Source organism: Quercus robur, chromosome 4, assembly GCF_932294415.1.
Source record: "Quercus robur chromosome 4, dhQueRobu3.1, whole genome shotgun sequence".
Lineage (NCBI taxonomy): Eukaryota > Viridiplantae > Streptophyta > Magnoliopsida > Fagales > Fagaceae > Quercus > Quercus robur.
Genome location: NC_065537.1, coordinates 81,083,558 through 81,099,653, shown reverse-complemented (window position 1 = coordinate 81,099,653; position 16,096 = coordinate 81,083,558). Strand labels below are relative to the sequence as shown.

Sequence of the window (16,096 nt, the reverse complement as noted above, 5' to 3'; positions counted from 1 at the left end):
AGGAAAAGAGGGATGCCATAGACAAAAAGAACCAAGCTGACTCAGTTTTGTACCAAACTAGAAGCAACTAAAAGAGCTGGGAGACAATGTTCCTAGCTAGACAAGGAGAATGTAGAGGCTAAAGTGAATAATGATGTCAAGCCATTAATGATGCAATGGCTGTCTTGAATCGAGTAATTATGTAACTGGGATGGTCAATGTTGATGTGATTCATGTGACTTTGATTTGGGTTGCCTGTTAGCTTTTTTCGGATTGACCTCTTTGCATGGACGGCAACTATTGTTTAGCCTTGAATTATATTAAAAGTTGAGAGAGAACTCTGTGATATAGAGTTATTTGGGTGTAATGGGTTTTGGGTTTGTGAGAGTAGTTCTACACCACCTTTGTACTCTCCATATTTGTTAGTGAAATTTTTTCCTTATCGTCGCCTGTGGATGTAAGCCAAAGGCTGAACCACGTAAATCTTTAGTGTTCTCTCTTGTTTGTGGTTGGCTATTTTTCTTTCGGGATTTTTTTTTCTTCATAATATTTGTGTGAGATCTTTCTAAAGAAATAATATTTTTATAAACAAATCTTATGCGGGAGTGCTTTCCGGATAACCTTTCCCGCAATAGTCAATCTATATCCAGTCTAGCCAACTCAGTGTTGGGTTGCTTCTGGCACTACACTTGGGGTCATTTAGATTAAATGAAAAAACAACCAAATGGCGACAATCTAATCAATGCAGATTTTACTGGTAGCGAGTAACTCATAGAACTTCTATTCTGACCATGCACACTAGTGTAATTTCTATGTTAGTTTGTACAGCCTATGTTGCTTGTGATTTTGCAAAGTATGGTTATGGTGTGTATATTTTCAATTTGATTTAGAGAATGGTTAGTTGTTAGTGGCATAAAAGTTGGCAGACGGTTTAGTCTCTTCTATGGCTAGTTTAAATATATATTGCTGAATAATATGAATGAATCCAATAACATTTTGAATGGATCCAATAACATTCAGGGTGTTGCCTTCAACAAAAATGATGTAGTCCAAACTCCAAACCAGCATATAATGCTCAAAAACAACCAAGAGTGTCGCTTCGGCTTCAGGCCAAAAAGGATCACCTTTTACATCGATCCCAGATTCTCAGTCCATGCATGAGTGATGTTGCCTAAATGGTTTCGGCAAATTGCAGCAAGTTATACATTGTTTCACAACAGCATCAGATTGTAAGGTCAAGAGGATTCTAACTTTCAAATATTTCATAAGGTTTGTATTTGTAATATCTGGCCTATAGTATAGCTTTCAAAACAATGTTAATTAAAGTGCAATATCTTAAAGCAGCCCCCAATTAAAGTTTTTTATTTATTTATGTATAATAGATTGGGCTAATAAGATCGAATTGTGAAACTACAAATTGAGAGCATTTTGAAGGCACAAACAAGCTCATTTCAAGTCTTTTGCAACTATTACATATGCACTTGTCACCTTCTCAGTTCTAATCAACTCAAGATTTCTATGTAAGGAAGCAGCCTGTAAACAAATGGCACTTGGAGGTTTTAATTGATTATCTCACTTTCTACTTTGAATTTCATTCTTAAGATTTAAAAGGTTTTATTTCTGTCCACAGACAGTTAAAATGTTCTACGTCTGGTGTTTTCGCCAAATCTTGTTAATTTTTTTTACGTGTTTTAAAAAAATCATATTACAAAGATGAAGTTTTCATTTCTAAAAAAGTAGTCTTGTTTCTATTTTAATACCCAAGATACGCATTTCGTTCAACAGACAGACGGAAAACATAACCAAAACAGATTGATGAGGGACATTATAAATTTTATGGGCAAATTAGAAATGTAGAATCCTAGCCGAAAAGATTATTTTTGCCCAAATTATACATTTATCAAGAGTTTAATCTCCATTCATATATTTTTCATGACTAAAATTATACAATTAAAAACGGCTAAAGTTTTTATTACATTTTGCACCAAAACGTTCATTTTTGAGCTAGTAAGCAGGGAGAGGGCGAGAGAGGAAGCTAATCTTTCATGTATAACAAGTGATATAAGTGTCTGTAAACGCTATTGATTTTAGGGAGCTCTTAACCCCATTTACATCCCGCAAGATGCAATGTCCTCAAACAGCAGGAAAATTCAGATTAGAATACAAAAGACCTCAGACAATGTTGCCCAGAACATGTCATCACAGCTCCATATTGACAAGAATGGAAGCCAGAAAAAACAATTATGTAAACAGTTCCAAATATATCATTGTTGGTGAGGGAACCATACAGCTAGGTAACAGCACGGCTATTTGCATGTCCATTACTAAAAATCATTATCCCATAAATAGACAGCTGATGAGAACTCTCTCAAACATACCCATCGAATGCATGACGATTTTTATTACTTTGATAGAAGATGCACCTTGATAAATAGTATATCATGCCCAACACTCCATGTTCTGGTCCCCTCCAGCAAGAAAATCTGGAGTTTATGATAGCATTGAGAGGTTCAGAGAAAGTGACAAAAAAATATTACATTAAAAAAAAAAAAAAAACAATTTCTTCATCTTGACTTTTTCCTGTCGTTTTTTTTAATCATAAATTAATTAAAAAGGAGTAACATGGAGAAAGCATTCCTGGGATTCACAGATTTGTAGAAGAATCTTGAAACCTGATTGGTACGGTAAATGTAAGTCCTAACAAAAGCTTATGACCTATAATAAGCTATTACTGCATATTTCATTTGGCATGAGTTGTAAGAATCACCCAAAATTTTCATGTCAATCCAAGTTAACAATATAAACTTAGAAATAAGAACCAATCATCAAGTCAAATACCAAGGTCAAACCCAAAACTTGTTACTTTTTGTGGAAGGCACTTGACATTGCACCAAAACCCAACCTCTAAATCACTTTGTTGGACCAAAAAAATACTGAAACCTAAAAATTCCCAACACCCATAACAGGTAGAATCAAACATCTCACCATTGAAAGGTGAATAAATACAACTAGGAAGCCGAGGCAATGGAACCAAAATATATATTTGTAAAGCAAAGAGACATTGAAGGTCAATTCTGGGGTCCAACTGAGCAACCATCAACTTACACAAATCTTAGAAAAGCATATAAATATCTCTATTGCATCATACCTCAAAAACAACTGGAGTGCCACACTGGCATTTGAAAAGAACTCAGCAATTGAAGTAGCGCATGATTTCTCCATATCATTAGATATCCTGCAATATGAATACAGGTTCAAGCAATTAAGAGATTTTTTGCAATTGATGAAACTGGTGCAACTGATAACCAGTTTTTTGGCAAAACCACAGTGCTAAGGTGGTATTATAAGTTTATAACCATCAAGACAATCCTTTAGATTCAGTGAGTACGAGAGCATGCCATCATTGAAAACTTTCCTGATGGCCAACAAAGCCATTATTTGTCAAAGACTGATATTTTTTGCTCAATATACCTAGCATGTCAATGACTGCTAATGCATTCCAAGTAGAGGTCAGGTAAAACCCTTGCACCACGGGTACACAGTATACAAATTTACTTTTATTTATTAGTTTGAGCTCTTGTTGGAATAAAAAATTTCCTAAAATTAAGGAACATCAAAAAATTAATCCACATGTCAAGTCCTAATGTACAAATACTTGTACAGAAAGCAGAATCCAAGTCATAACTTCATACTTACTCTAGACTATAAAACAGCATCTGTTCACCTTATACGCATGTTACCAAGGAACTCTGACAGCCTGGCAATAACCAAAACTCAGTGAGCACGGGAGTATGAAATTATTTCAGGGAAAAAAAATGGACCGAGTAGAATAACAACAAAAGGTACAGACAAAATCTAATATTTTTAGCTATCACAATTTCTCCATCTTCAGACCCAAGATGACGTAGAACTACCTCCTCTAGACGGCCATCTCGATATGCATGCTGCAATAAGAGAACATCCACGCAGAAAAACCTAATGAGGCTCTGAACTTATTACATTGCATGCAACCCCCATAACCAAAATAGGGGAAATAAAAAGCAGATGCATATACTTTCAAGCTGAGAAGGCTCATAAACCTGTATAGAGAAAAATGATGCAGCACAGAAAATGAGTACATTTGTAACATGACATACAAGTCACAAAGATGAGCCTTCTGTAACAACCCGAATTTGCAAACAAACCACTTCATAAAGCAAGTCCACAGAACCCTTTACTGAAAGTTTTTAAAAAGAAGCTCAACAAGCTTAGTATCCACTCTTCCACTCATGGGAAAGAAATATAACAAATATAACATTATACACCACAGTGGTAATCACTTCACCGGCCATGTTTGTCAAATGTCTTAAAATATCAAACTGTAAGGAGCATAAACTCACTAAAAAGAGAAAATGTGTAAAAGGAAGACCTTCAAACGGGAAATTGAACCGTACATGTCAAACTACAAGAAAGTTCTTTGCTTACAAAGTATCCAAGGAAACTAAGCACCATTAATAACAAACATAAAATTATTATGTGCTCCAGCAATCAAATATCTACCAAAGAACCTACACTTCCAGGCTTATTGACATCAACATTGGATAATGCCAGTAATCATCCCAAGCAGAAACAATCTAACCCCAGCAGGGAAACCAAGATATCAATTATAAATAATAGTATCTTGTCATAATATAGAGTTCAAAAACTACAAGCAAGTCTTTCTGCTGATGCAAAGAGTAGTAGGCTGACAAAATGCCAACATGGCAATGTTTAGAAAATCCCCACAGACAATCAACATGATTACAACTGGCTATATCTAGTAGCTCATGGGCTATAAAAATCTTCTTCATCACTTGATGAGTCAGATGTATCCAGAATCAGATCCCTTAATAAAAGAGCCATCTCCAAGGATGTTAATTCTTCCATGGGGTCGAGAGCTGTCTCGGAGGCTGTTAATTCTTCTATGGAGCTGAACATATCAAACAGGTCATCCACAAAACCAGATCTTCGTGGAGGGGGCCTTCGTGGAGGGGCCCTGTGATGTCTCCAAGTGTATGAGCCTGGCTTGACCTTATGCTGGAACACAACAAACATTCTACCCATTAAAGGAGTCATAAAGCTAACCCTCTCCTAGATGGAAGTAAATTACAAACAAAAGGTGTATAATTCTTGGAACAGCATTGACTAGAAGCCATTCTGACAGCAACTCTAGGAACATCAATAATACAACTGCCACAAAAAAAAAGAAAAAAGAAATAGACCATTTGTGCCCCACCTATACTTATCAATAAAGCCAGAAAATAAACCACAGAGGCTCAGAAAAACAAGCACAAAAGAGAGAGAGTGTGAGAGAACAAAATTGTCACATTGTTTTAGAAAATGTTAATTTGCTATGCTCGCCTTTGGTGAGGTAAGCAATATGTAATTTTGTAGATGATTATATCAGTTCCTGGCACAGAATAAAGATATGGGACACTTGAAATGCACAATGTAGCAACCAACCGTCTCTTATGCGGATTGGTACCTCCCAAACACATACGTGCTTGGGGTACAGGGAAGGGAGGGGTTCAGGTAGTAGCATTAGGATTTCTAACCAATTAAAATATATATATATATATATATATATATAATAAACCGAAGCAAGAAAGGAGCATGTTCAATAGGGAAACTTGGGAGGCCTTAGTGAAAAGCAAACAGGAAAGTACCACTAGTACCATAACATCCTTAGTGACATAGGGTTACACTGGTGCTTCGGGTATAATCTCGCAAGAAGGGGATATGAAATGAAAATGTCTGAATTACAGGCAAAAACGTCCTGAGGTGCTGGCAGTTGCAGGTTATTGGTTCCTCAGAGTGTTAAGAACAAGAGTAAGATGTAAGTTTTGAAGACGAGGAGTGGTATTCCAATCTGTGTGGTCACGGTGTTGGTAGAGATGGTATCAACATAGTCAAGTGAAAGGGTATATTCTCTTTTCTAGGTATTATTTTATTCATGTTGTTAAAAGTATGTGGTTAAATGATAAAATTTACCATATCCCAATAGCTTAAGCTTAAGCTTTTGGGGCAATCAGTAATTTAACACATGTTCTTTTTTTCTTTCCATACTATTAATAAATTTACAAAACAAGGACATGAGCTTATAACTTATAACCTTATTTGTGTACACTAATTAGTAATTTATGATTAGAATGCTACATTTAGATACATGATAATACCCTACTCCTTGTTTAGGTTGCATATATGTAGACACAGGTTTAAACAAAATAGATACACCATGTAGCAAACCATTAAAATCCCAGGTGCTAAACAAAATAGCAATCAATGTAAAATATAATTTCAAAATTATAAATAATACATAACTAAATCTCCTATGGTTCATCCAAGGCAGGTTTCTTCTGTAACTTCAAAAAGAAAAAAAGTTAATAAATTATCCTCTGGTCTTCCAATTACCACTAAGCAAGCCCAGTTAATCACAACAGGCTTCGTTTTGCTGTTGAGATGCAACCCAAAACAATAATAACACTAAAGACAACAGCATCAACAACAATAATACATCAAATCATCATTAAAGATTATGATGTAGTACTGTTTTCCAAAGCAAGGTTGATCCAATAAAAAATACTTATCTCAATAATCTAGGATGCATGCTAATATACCAAAAAGGAGGACCATTCTGATATGTGAAACAAAAAGGTGAACGCTGTAGGCCATGTTCACTGGAATGTGGAATGATGGGAGAAGGATTGTCTATAATTGTAAGAAAGTTGTATGATTTTGATATCAGTCATTATGTTTCTTTAGAAAAGGGGAAGAGAAGGGAAGAAATGATAAGAAATTTTCAGATTTCCAAACTTGTATATCTGAACTAAAGCATAACTTATCTTATATTCTTGTGTAAAACACCATTGTGTTCAATTAAGCAATGGAGCATGCATTCAACTATTCAAAAGATAATTAAAAGAAAACCAAAAAGAAAAAACAAGTCATCAACCAAAAAAATGCAAAATACAACAATTATAGAAAACCACCACATCTTCACTGCAAAATCCCAGAAGATCAAGAATCAATGAGACATAAATCTTTACTAACACAGAATAATAAATTTCCAGGTAGTAAAGGATGCTTACAATAACCATTACACTAAAGAGAATCAAATTTGATTATATGTATAGCATACAAGTAAAACCGTTGCACTTAAGATTAGTTAAACCAGAAACCTTTGAAAAGTGAAAATCGCAATAACTATTTATCTTATTAACATTCACGTTACCTTATAAAAGCAACTACTCCCAAATGGGCAGTTTCCATTCCCAAAATCAAAGTGCTTGCAATCAATGGACCTGCAAGAAAGACAATAACAAATTACAAAACTGAGAACAACAATATGCGTTCACAATACTTCAATTGTTAGTTATCTAAATTGTTAATCAGTTTCTTGAATTTACTACCAACACTTTCAGGAAAATTGACTAAACAGTATCTGAAAGCCGCAAGTTCTCAAAAACTTTCTGATAGAATTTTCTCAACTAAACAAGAGAGTAGTAGTAGATGACTCTGTGTTACTATAATGTTAGTGAATTACAACTCTAGTAGAAGTATTTAAAGGGGGACACAAGTCAAATTTGAAAATCAAAAACCAGAAACAGGATCACAAGTAACATGAAGGTCTATCATCTAGACAAGAGTTAAGAAATTACTTGAGCTTTGCCTTGTAGCTATCAACAATGTCCTGCTTCTCTTCCTTCGAAGAATACCAAATGACACTTGGAATAACAAAGTATGATAACTTACGACAAATTGGGCATGCCCTCAATGCACTATTGACATCCATCCCAGAGGTTGGAGAACTACTACGCCAATTCCTAATGCAGGATATACAGAATGGATGGTCACATTCTGACAGCAACCCAAACTTCCGTTCTGCTGCTGTGGGCTTCGAGAGAACACGTTCTAGACAAACACTGCATTCTATTTCTTGACTATGTTTTAATGCCTCCAAGTGCTTTTGCTTTTTCTCACATGATTTCAAATGCTCCTCTCTTTCCTCAGGTCTGAAAGGATGCAAGCAATGTTTTCCACATGTGGGACATAAGTCACCATGTAAATGAGGGCATTTTTCTCCTCGGGGACAATTACCGGCAGCAGCAAATGAACAGATGGGACGGTCAGATGGTCTAATACTGCTAGCTTCCCCAATATCCCAGTCATCTAGAGAATCTTGGTGCCCATACTCTTGATTCCAGGCAGGTTTAGTAGGAGGAATGAAAGGTCTACTTGAAGCAGATAGCTCCATAGGACTTCCTGGGACAGGCGTTAACACCACCTAATACAGATCTGGTACTATTACCCGGAGGAACAATATCCGAAACGAGAGATTGGCATGCATTTGTTGATGAAGATGAAGCAGAAGAATGGCCTCGAGAAGCTTTAACATGTTCGTATCTGCAATGACTACCATATGCACAGTCCTTTCTGATAATAGGTGCAAATCTGTGACCAAAAAAGCCAGCAAGAGTCAATGATAAAGAAAGAAGGAAACCTTACTAAATGAAAATTAATGGGCAGATAGATATAATGAAATCAAGCTGAGATCAAAAGATTTATGTTATGTGGAGGATCCTTCCAATCATGTGAAAACTCACAATGCTCCCCTTTCAGACACGCCCCATGAACAAAGAACTTGCAGAGAACCCTGCAGGAGCAAGAAAAATCAAAGATCATAAAAATTCCAATCATCTTTAACCCCAAAAATAAATAAATAAATCAATTAATTTCTATAGAACCCCTACCCCACCCAATTTAGTACTGTTTTCCAAAGCCAGGTTGATCCAATAAAAAATACTTATCTCAATAATCTAGGATGCATACTAATCTAACAGAAAGGCGGACCATTCTGATATGTGAAACAAAAAGGTGAACGCCATAGGCCATGTTCACTGAAATGTGAAATGATGGGAGAGAGAAGAGAAGAGAAGAACATCATGAAGAACTAAATGGTACTTCATTCCATGTGCTTGAGGCAAATAATGTCAATGCCTACTCTTTTTCATTGACTATACAAATAATGTCTCATAAATTAATATGATTATAAATTGTGCAGTTTATACACAACCAAGATTTACTAAGGTTTTCTTTGGTACTAATGAATTCCTCTGTCCACTTCCATGTTCAGTCTTGAAACCCAACCTCCCTGCAAAAAACAAGAACAAATATAAAGAGAACTAGCAGAATCTGCCAAAACACAAAAAAACAACATAAACAAACTTCAAGCAATTAAACAGAATAATTGAGATACATTTTAACAGGTAGAGGTGGTGTCAGCTCTGCCCAGCAGAGTCCTGGGCAGAAATTTATTAGGATTATTTTGAGTTTCATTCAAGTGGAATACCTCCAAAACTTATCTTACACTGTTTGGCAAGCTTGAACCATTCAGTATGGAAAGATCCCTCCACATCAATCCTTTCATATGTATAAGCACCAGAATAGTCTTGTTGATCTTAAAGACGAATGATTCAATTAGAAAATAATAATTTCACAGCTGTTAAGTAGTTCATAATGGCTTTGAACCAAGTTTACAAACAAGTGAACACCTTATTATCCAGTTTAAATCTCCAAGTAATAGAACATGGTATTAACACCTGACAATCCAAATTTCAAATTCCACTAAAATCGGCTCAAATACATTACACATGATCTATTCACAATTAACATTTTCCTGATATACCTATAGAAAGTTCACTGGACATTAGTTGTAACTTTAACATAGCAAATCAAATCAGATCTATTCGGTAGGGCTCCAAGCAAGCAAAGGGAGTCAATAAAGAGCAAACAAAACCAAATTTAGTTCCCTACAAGTACTCAAATCTCTATTTATTACTAGAGTTGCATGATGTTTCAACATCTTTTGCTAATAAGAATTTACCAACCTCATCTGCCAGTAGCACAAGACCTTCTTTCCCGCAGAATTCCACAATGTCACGCTGGTTCTCCTCACCAAGAACCTGCAGGTACAACAGATAAATCATATAATATACAGGGACAAAAATAGACACATAGCAATGCATTCTCTTTTACGTGAACTTTAGATATTTTGCTAGTCAAATCTCTACTTCTTCAAACCTACTGATAGCAAACCTGGCCTGTTGGGTTTCTGGGATTTATAACAACCAAAGCCCTAACTATGATGCCTTGGGACTTGGCAGCCTCCAATTGCTTCTTAAGTGAAGAGACTTCCAATCCCCATCCTGTTGCTTCATTGAGAAAGTAAGGAACCAGAAATGACCGTACTTCAAGATTGAATGAAAAATTTAAAAAAAAGAATAAATCAACTTTCCATTTTCCAACTTCCAGGTTACCAAGTCAGGTCAGTGTTAAAGCTATGCTGAAAAAAAAGAAAAAAAAAAAAAAAAAAAAGTATTTTCACTTGGCAGTTGAATACAACCAATCTTGAGCTTCTGAATAAAGTGCTACAGATTAGAAGCATACCAGTGTACCACCATGGAGATCAATTGAAGCAGGGTATAAAGGGTACTGAGGAATGGGACAAAGAAATCCATCATTTTCTGATTTTATCAGTAATTGCATCATCATATGCACCTGGTAAGAGAGAAACACAATCTGTTATAAATTTATCAATTGGAAATGGAAAATACTGGCAGTTATAGAAACAAAAAGAAAGTGAAGTCAAAATTTTCAGCTGGGCTTCCTCCATCTGTCGAGAAGATATCATTTGGATCAGCTAAGAAAACCATCACGAGCTTCAATACCAGCTGCAATAGTATCACATAAGAATAACCCAAAAAATATCATTTTTATTTCTTACAATAAAACAGAGCTACCAAACACTTTATTTAAATGAGAAGCAGCAATAACTATGGATTCAACAATCAAACAAAACGAAACAGAAGTTAAGGGAAAAATATACCATATATGATATTTTGAGAGGCATTATCTTCCTCACTTTCCTTTGGGAGTGAATGCGTAGAGGTTATGCTCATTTTGTTCCTCAGCTAAATCCTTGACCTTCCTGATGGGATTTTCTATTTGAGATTGATCTTCATTATCTGTCATAAATAATCTATCCGTATTGTATAAGTTAATCTGTTGGCAAAATGATTAAAATCTAAAAGGCTTTGTCTATGATCTGAATCATGTGTGACAAACAAATGAAGATTGTTTTGTGAATTAATCGTAGATAACACTAGGAGATGAGCTAGATATGACATTGTTAATGATTTTTGGAAGTCCAGCTACAAAAGCTTTTGTGTATACTCTAAATTTCCTACAGAGAAGAGTATTCTTTAACACAAGTTTCATATGTATAAATTATAAATTTGTAGCAACTTCTTGATATCACATAGTCCAGTCCTTTCAAAATTAGGGAACTCAAAAAACTCTAATTTATACTCCGTAACACAAAAAACCAATAAAAATGGATAATCAAATTGCATTGATTTTAGCTTAAATAGCTTGAGAAACACAAAGACTTACACTGCACTGGTATAATCAATATATCCCTTGGGGAAACCTATATTATAGCTGATTTTCAATAATTAACATACACATAGAATTTTCAAAATCAGCATCAAACTCTCAGATAAAATACTGGAAAACAAAAAATAACAAACAAAGAACCACCAAAAACCTCATAGATCCAACCCATACTTAAATTTATACTATTGTTATACCACACTGTTAACACTTAGAAACTCCTTCTTAAGCATTTCTTCAATATAATATGTTCAAGCCTCTTAGATCCAATCCATACTTTAGATTCCAAAGGACATGTAACCCAAACCCTAGCCCCCAAATTATACCAATGGTGAGGAAGAGAAATATCTACCGATGGAGAGAGAGAAAACGAGAGAGAATACCAAAATTTTTTTGGATAGTTCTACTATGTAGTTTTCATAATTTTTAGGGAAACAAACAGAGAAAGACAGACCTGTAATCGGAAATGGGGTGGCTAAGAGTGCTAAGTCTATCAACGGCTCGCTTGTCGTCGGAGATGAGACAGCTGACCACCGCAAATCAGCCCGTCGGAGAGGAGATGAGATGAGCTCCGAACTTTGAGTTTTCTGAGATGAGCTCAGATCGATTTTGAGAGAATTTTCTGATTGTGTGAGCGGTTTCTGAGTGTGGAGCGTGAACAAAAATGAGTTTTCCCTTTTGTATTTTGATTTTGGACTTTATTTCAACGGTTGGAAATTTTGAGATATCTTCTATCAAAGGTTGTGATAGGATGCGTTGACAAATGTTTAAATTTGGAGGTAAAATTGGCGCTAGAGTGTAAAAACTAGCCCGCCTAATTTTAATAGAATATTCCGAGGGTTGTATAGGTTTATTTCGAGGATTTTAATGACACTCGGAATAAAGCTAATCAAATTTTAGTGATGTTTTTGGCACTTTTTAGTCAACCCTTGAGGAAAGCGGGTTGAAACAAGTCAAGTTTGTTGTAGTGAATTTCAAATAACACATATTGATTGTTTAATCTACAAAATCAAATACAATTTTAAAAAATCATACAAAAAATTTCAAACTACTGTGCAATTATGTAACTAGTTTGTACTATATAGTATATATGATAATGGAGGATCAAAAATTAATTTTACCAAATGTCATCTTGGATGCACAACCTATCCAATGTCCAACACAACTTAAGATAGAAAGTTTCATTGAGGCAAAATTTAAAGCCATTAGAGAAAAGAATACATTTTTCTAAGATAAAATATATTTTTTTTTCAAAAAAAAGGGAAAAAAAGAAAAAAGAAGAAGAAGACAAAAACTGGTTAGCTAAAATTACAGTACCATGAGTTTAGTTCAGTTCTCGATCTGGGGCCAACTTTTGGACATGGTCTCTCCTCCATTAGAATGTGAATATGCACATTAAATTAACAAGTACGGGTCTAAACTTTCGGAAAAGGTCTCCTCGTTAACATGACTAACACATAAATTAACAGCTAGGGGGACAAAATTAACAGCTAATCCTCTGTTCCATTGAAATTGATAGAGATACCATCAATGAGGCGGTGCTCTGGGCCGAGAGTGGTGGGTTGGAGTTGGAGAGAGAAGATGCGGAAGCCATAGTTAGACCATAACACCCAGACATGATGGTGGTGGGTTGGAGTGTCTCGAGAATGGTGGGTGAGTGGAGATTATTAAGATTATTAGTATTTATGAGGAGAAGCGGTGAACCAGTGGTAATACGCATGAGGTGACGTAGCATGCATTGGTCGTCTTTTCTTGACTAATCAGTAAATCCACTGTGTTCAAATCTTGAAATGTATGAATTTTCAAATGGATTGCAATGAATCTTCAAGAGATCAAAACTTGTTTCTCAAGTCAAAACTTTATGTGTGCTAAAGTGTTTTATAATTGTGTTTAAGAGAGGTTGTCAACATGGGAATGTAGCTCACATGGTAGAGCGCTCGCTTTACATGCGAGAGGTACCAGGTTCGGATAAGGGTGTGACACATCTACTCATGCGCATCCATCTGAAAAGTGCTGGCAGATTACTAGATTACGATTTTACTAAGCTTATGAAAATTCAAGAATGGAATAGGCGAATGACTTCAAATTATAGCCAAGAGTAAAAGGGTTTTGACTTGCTCCACTTTATAATGGCAGAGATAGCCAGTGACATTTTTCAAGCAAGAACTGGTTATGGATGTAAAGTAATAGTAAGAGGAAAGTAGCCGGAAAGTAAAAGCTAAGTGTGTCAATTGTAGGCTGTTCAAAGAGATTAGAGACTCACTTACATGTGCAGTATAAAGTTGAACATATTTCACTAGGATTGTGTAGCCAGTGAGTGAAACATAGTGTGAGAGTTTTATGATCAGAACGATACTGCTTTGTGCTTTTCCTCTTTAGTTTTTCTAAAGGCTAAAGTTGTAGGGAATTTAATCAAAATTCCCAACCTGTGAGAAACAAAAAATAGAGAAAACACACGCCAAAGAAAACAATTACACGCACAAAACAATATTTACGTGGTTCGGCAATTTGCCTACGTCCACAGAGTTGCAGGGATTTTACTATTTTCAGGGAAGAATATAATACAACATGCGGTTACAACATTTTCTCTATATATGAAACACGGCAACCGACTCCACACTAAAAAACCCTAATTACAAAAGGCGGTTCCGCAATGGGCTAAACGGGCCAAAAAAATTTTCCTGAGGGCGTTGCCCTCGAACCCCCAGAGGCTTGTCCATGAGCGCTCCGACTTGGGCCTATCAGCCCAAGCCTCCACTCCATGGACTAAACCTCAATAAATCTCCCATTAAAAACCACGCAATATTATTCGGATCGAGTCGGGTCATCGAACCGGATCAAACAAAAAAAACTAGGCTCCACAAAGCCCAACAAAAATGTTGCTGGAAAGTATGCAATCTACTGAAGCAAATTGTACCTTGTCCCAATTAGCTAAATTTTTGCAATACTCATGTCAATTACCTAATTTCATCCTAATAAAAATTGTCAATTATCTAAAAAGTGCACCAAATTGAGCACTAAAACTAACTTACTTTAGCTCTCATGGAAAGAAACTCACATGAATTTCACATTATTACATTAAGAAGACTCACCAATGGATCCATGCCACTAATTTCATTAGTGTCATGTGATTTTTCCATCCATTAAAGCTAAAAAGAAGTTAGTCCCATAAATCAATTTGACAGATATGGAAATCTTAGAGATACAATGAAGAATTGAAATCCAGAAGCCTGATAGTGATGTTGATTGATTAAGAATTGTTGATATAGTGTGTTTTAAGCTCTTCTTAATATTCTTTTAGGGTTTTAGAGAAAGGAAACTGAAACGGTTCATTTTGGAGAGAGAGAGAGAGAGAAAAAAAAAAAAAAAAAAAAAGATGTTGAAAATTTTTGGAGTTTAAAAATGGTACAAGTCTCCGCAATTTTATTTTCTTATTGGTTCAAGATATATGCTCACTGCTGCTTAAGCAATGCAAAATTGGTTTGCATTTCCAATTGAAACCTTTTTCAACCCTTACTTACTAATTGAAACCTTATTCACTTATGTCCATCTAATTTCTTGGTTTGAATTGGAACCTGGTATAGCTGCTACTACTACTGGCTGTAGTAATTGTGGATCATTCACTTATGTTGTGGTAATCATGCTAAATAGTAAATAATGATCCTACAGTGTTTCTAGGTGTTGTATAATTTGACATTTCAGTCTTGGTCATCAGCTTTTGCTTATTTATCTTTAGCCAAGTCTTCGCTTCATGCTATTACCCTGTTCCAATTTCACTGTGATCATTGACTACTTTAAAACATTTCTTTACAAATTGTCCTCCGAGAGGTGTGCAAATTTAAGCTTCTTGATACGCCTGCAAGTCTTCGCTTAATGCCTCTTCTTGTTAGATGGGTTTTATATTTAATCCATATCTTGAAGCTGAAACCTAATGATCCCTTCACAACAACATCACCACTTTGCCTTCATAAACGTGGCTTGGCTGTCTATCTGGTAAAGCAGCCACTACTTTGGTAGATTAGGAGGATTTTCAAGGATGCAGAGGGATGGGATCATTGGAAAGGTGAAATAGCCAATGCCAAGAAGTACCAAGCACAACAATTAACATGTTTGAATTATCTTATACATACAAGATTTACGCATGGTGAGAGGGACTTTGCATACATTGGATACATTAAATATCTTATCATGTTAAGAAGTAACATCAAATCGTACATCCTTTCTTCTTTTCCAAGTAAAAATAGGGTTGATTCATTCCTAGGAATTAAACCTCTGAAGAAGTCATTGGACCACATATAAGATCACTGTTATCAAATCTTAAATAGGGTAGATCCGTTCCCTTCAAGACATGTTTGGATTGCGACTTTTGTTTGTATTGCAGCAACATTCACTAACCATATAATGATACAAAGAAAAAAAATGGAGAAAAATTGGTGCTTACATTAAAACTCTGGTCCAATACCATCTCAATCTCAAAGATTAAAATAAATAATTAAAAAACCTCCAATTAAGACTAGTCCAAAGAAAGAAAAAAAACATGGGATTTAGTTTTATTAATTTTTGGGTATGCTTTAGATTTAGATTTATTTTGTATCACAGAACAAAGAACAAAAATGACCTCAGAAATGCAACAGGGAACAATTTTGGT

The 16,096-nt window shown here is 35.4% G+C and overlaps 4 protein-coding genes and 1 pseudogene across 14 annotated transcripts in view; 2 read left to right on the top strand and 3 right to left on the bottom strand.

Annotated features, from left to right (window-relative positions):
- LOC126724271 (putative disease resistance protein RGA4) overlaps nucleotides 1-16,096 on the top strand; it is a 129,721-nt gene that overhangs the window by 15,598 nt on the left and 98,027 nt on the right. The gene's annotated exons all lie outside the window — the stretch shown is intronic.
- Nucleotides 1-16,096, bottom strand: part of LOC126724300 (alanine aminotransferase 1, mitochondrial-like) — a 92,950-nt gene that overhangs the window by 36,557 nt on the left and 40,297 nt on the right. The window contains exons 4-7 of one of the 7 annotated variants that reach the window (XM_050428907.1): nucleotides 10,444-10,554; nucleotides 9,885-9,959; nucleotides 9,347-9,454; nucleotides 8,986-9,148 (exon numbers count right to left, since the gene is read on the bottom strand). The exons of 1 other annotated variant lie outside the window; for it this stretch is intronic. In XM_050428907.1, coding sequence (XP_050284864.1) covers nucleotides 9,356-9,454; nucleotides 9,885-9,959; nucleotides 10,444-10,554 — 285 coding nt within the window. In that variant the 3' untranslated portion in view covers nucleotides 8,986-9,148; nucleotides 9,347-9,355. Of the gene's footprint in view, nucleotides 1-8,985; nucleotides 9,149-9,346; nucleotides 9,455-9,884; nucleotides 9,960-10,443; nucleotides 10,555-10,882; nucleotides 11,022-11,902; nucleotides 12,249-16,096 lie in introns of those variants that run through there. 5 more of the 7 variants (XM_050428906.1, XM_050428908.1, XR_007654886.1 and 2 more) reach the window with 5 other exon arrangements.
- Nucleotides 1-16,096, top strand: part of LOC126724270 (putative disease resistance protein RGA3) — a 131,010-nt gene that overhangs the window by 92,439 nt on the left and 22,475 nt on the right. The window lies entirely within an intron of this gene.
- LOC126724288 (E3 ubiquitin-protein ligase makorin-like) overlaps nucleotides 2,042-16,096 on the bottom strand; it is a 133,261-nt gene continuing 119,206 nt past the window's right edge. Inside the window, exon 10 of the transcript XR_007654853.1 lies at nucleotides 2,042-2,462. The gene's annotated coding sequence lies outside the window, so the exon portion shown is untranslated. The remainder of the gene's footprint in view (nucleotides 2,463-16,096) is intronic.
- LOC126724307 (putative RING-type E3 ubiquitin transferase C3H69) lies at nucleotides 4,594-8,709 on the bottom strand (annotated as a pseudogene).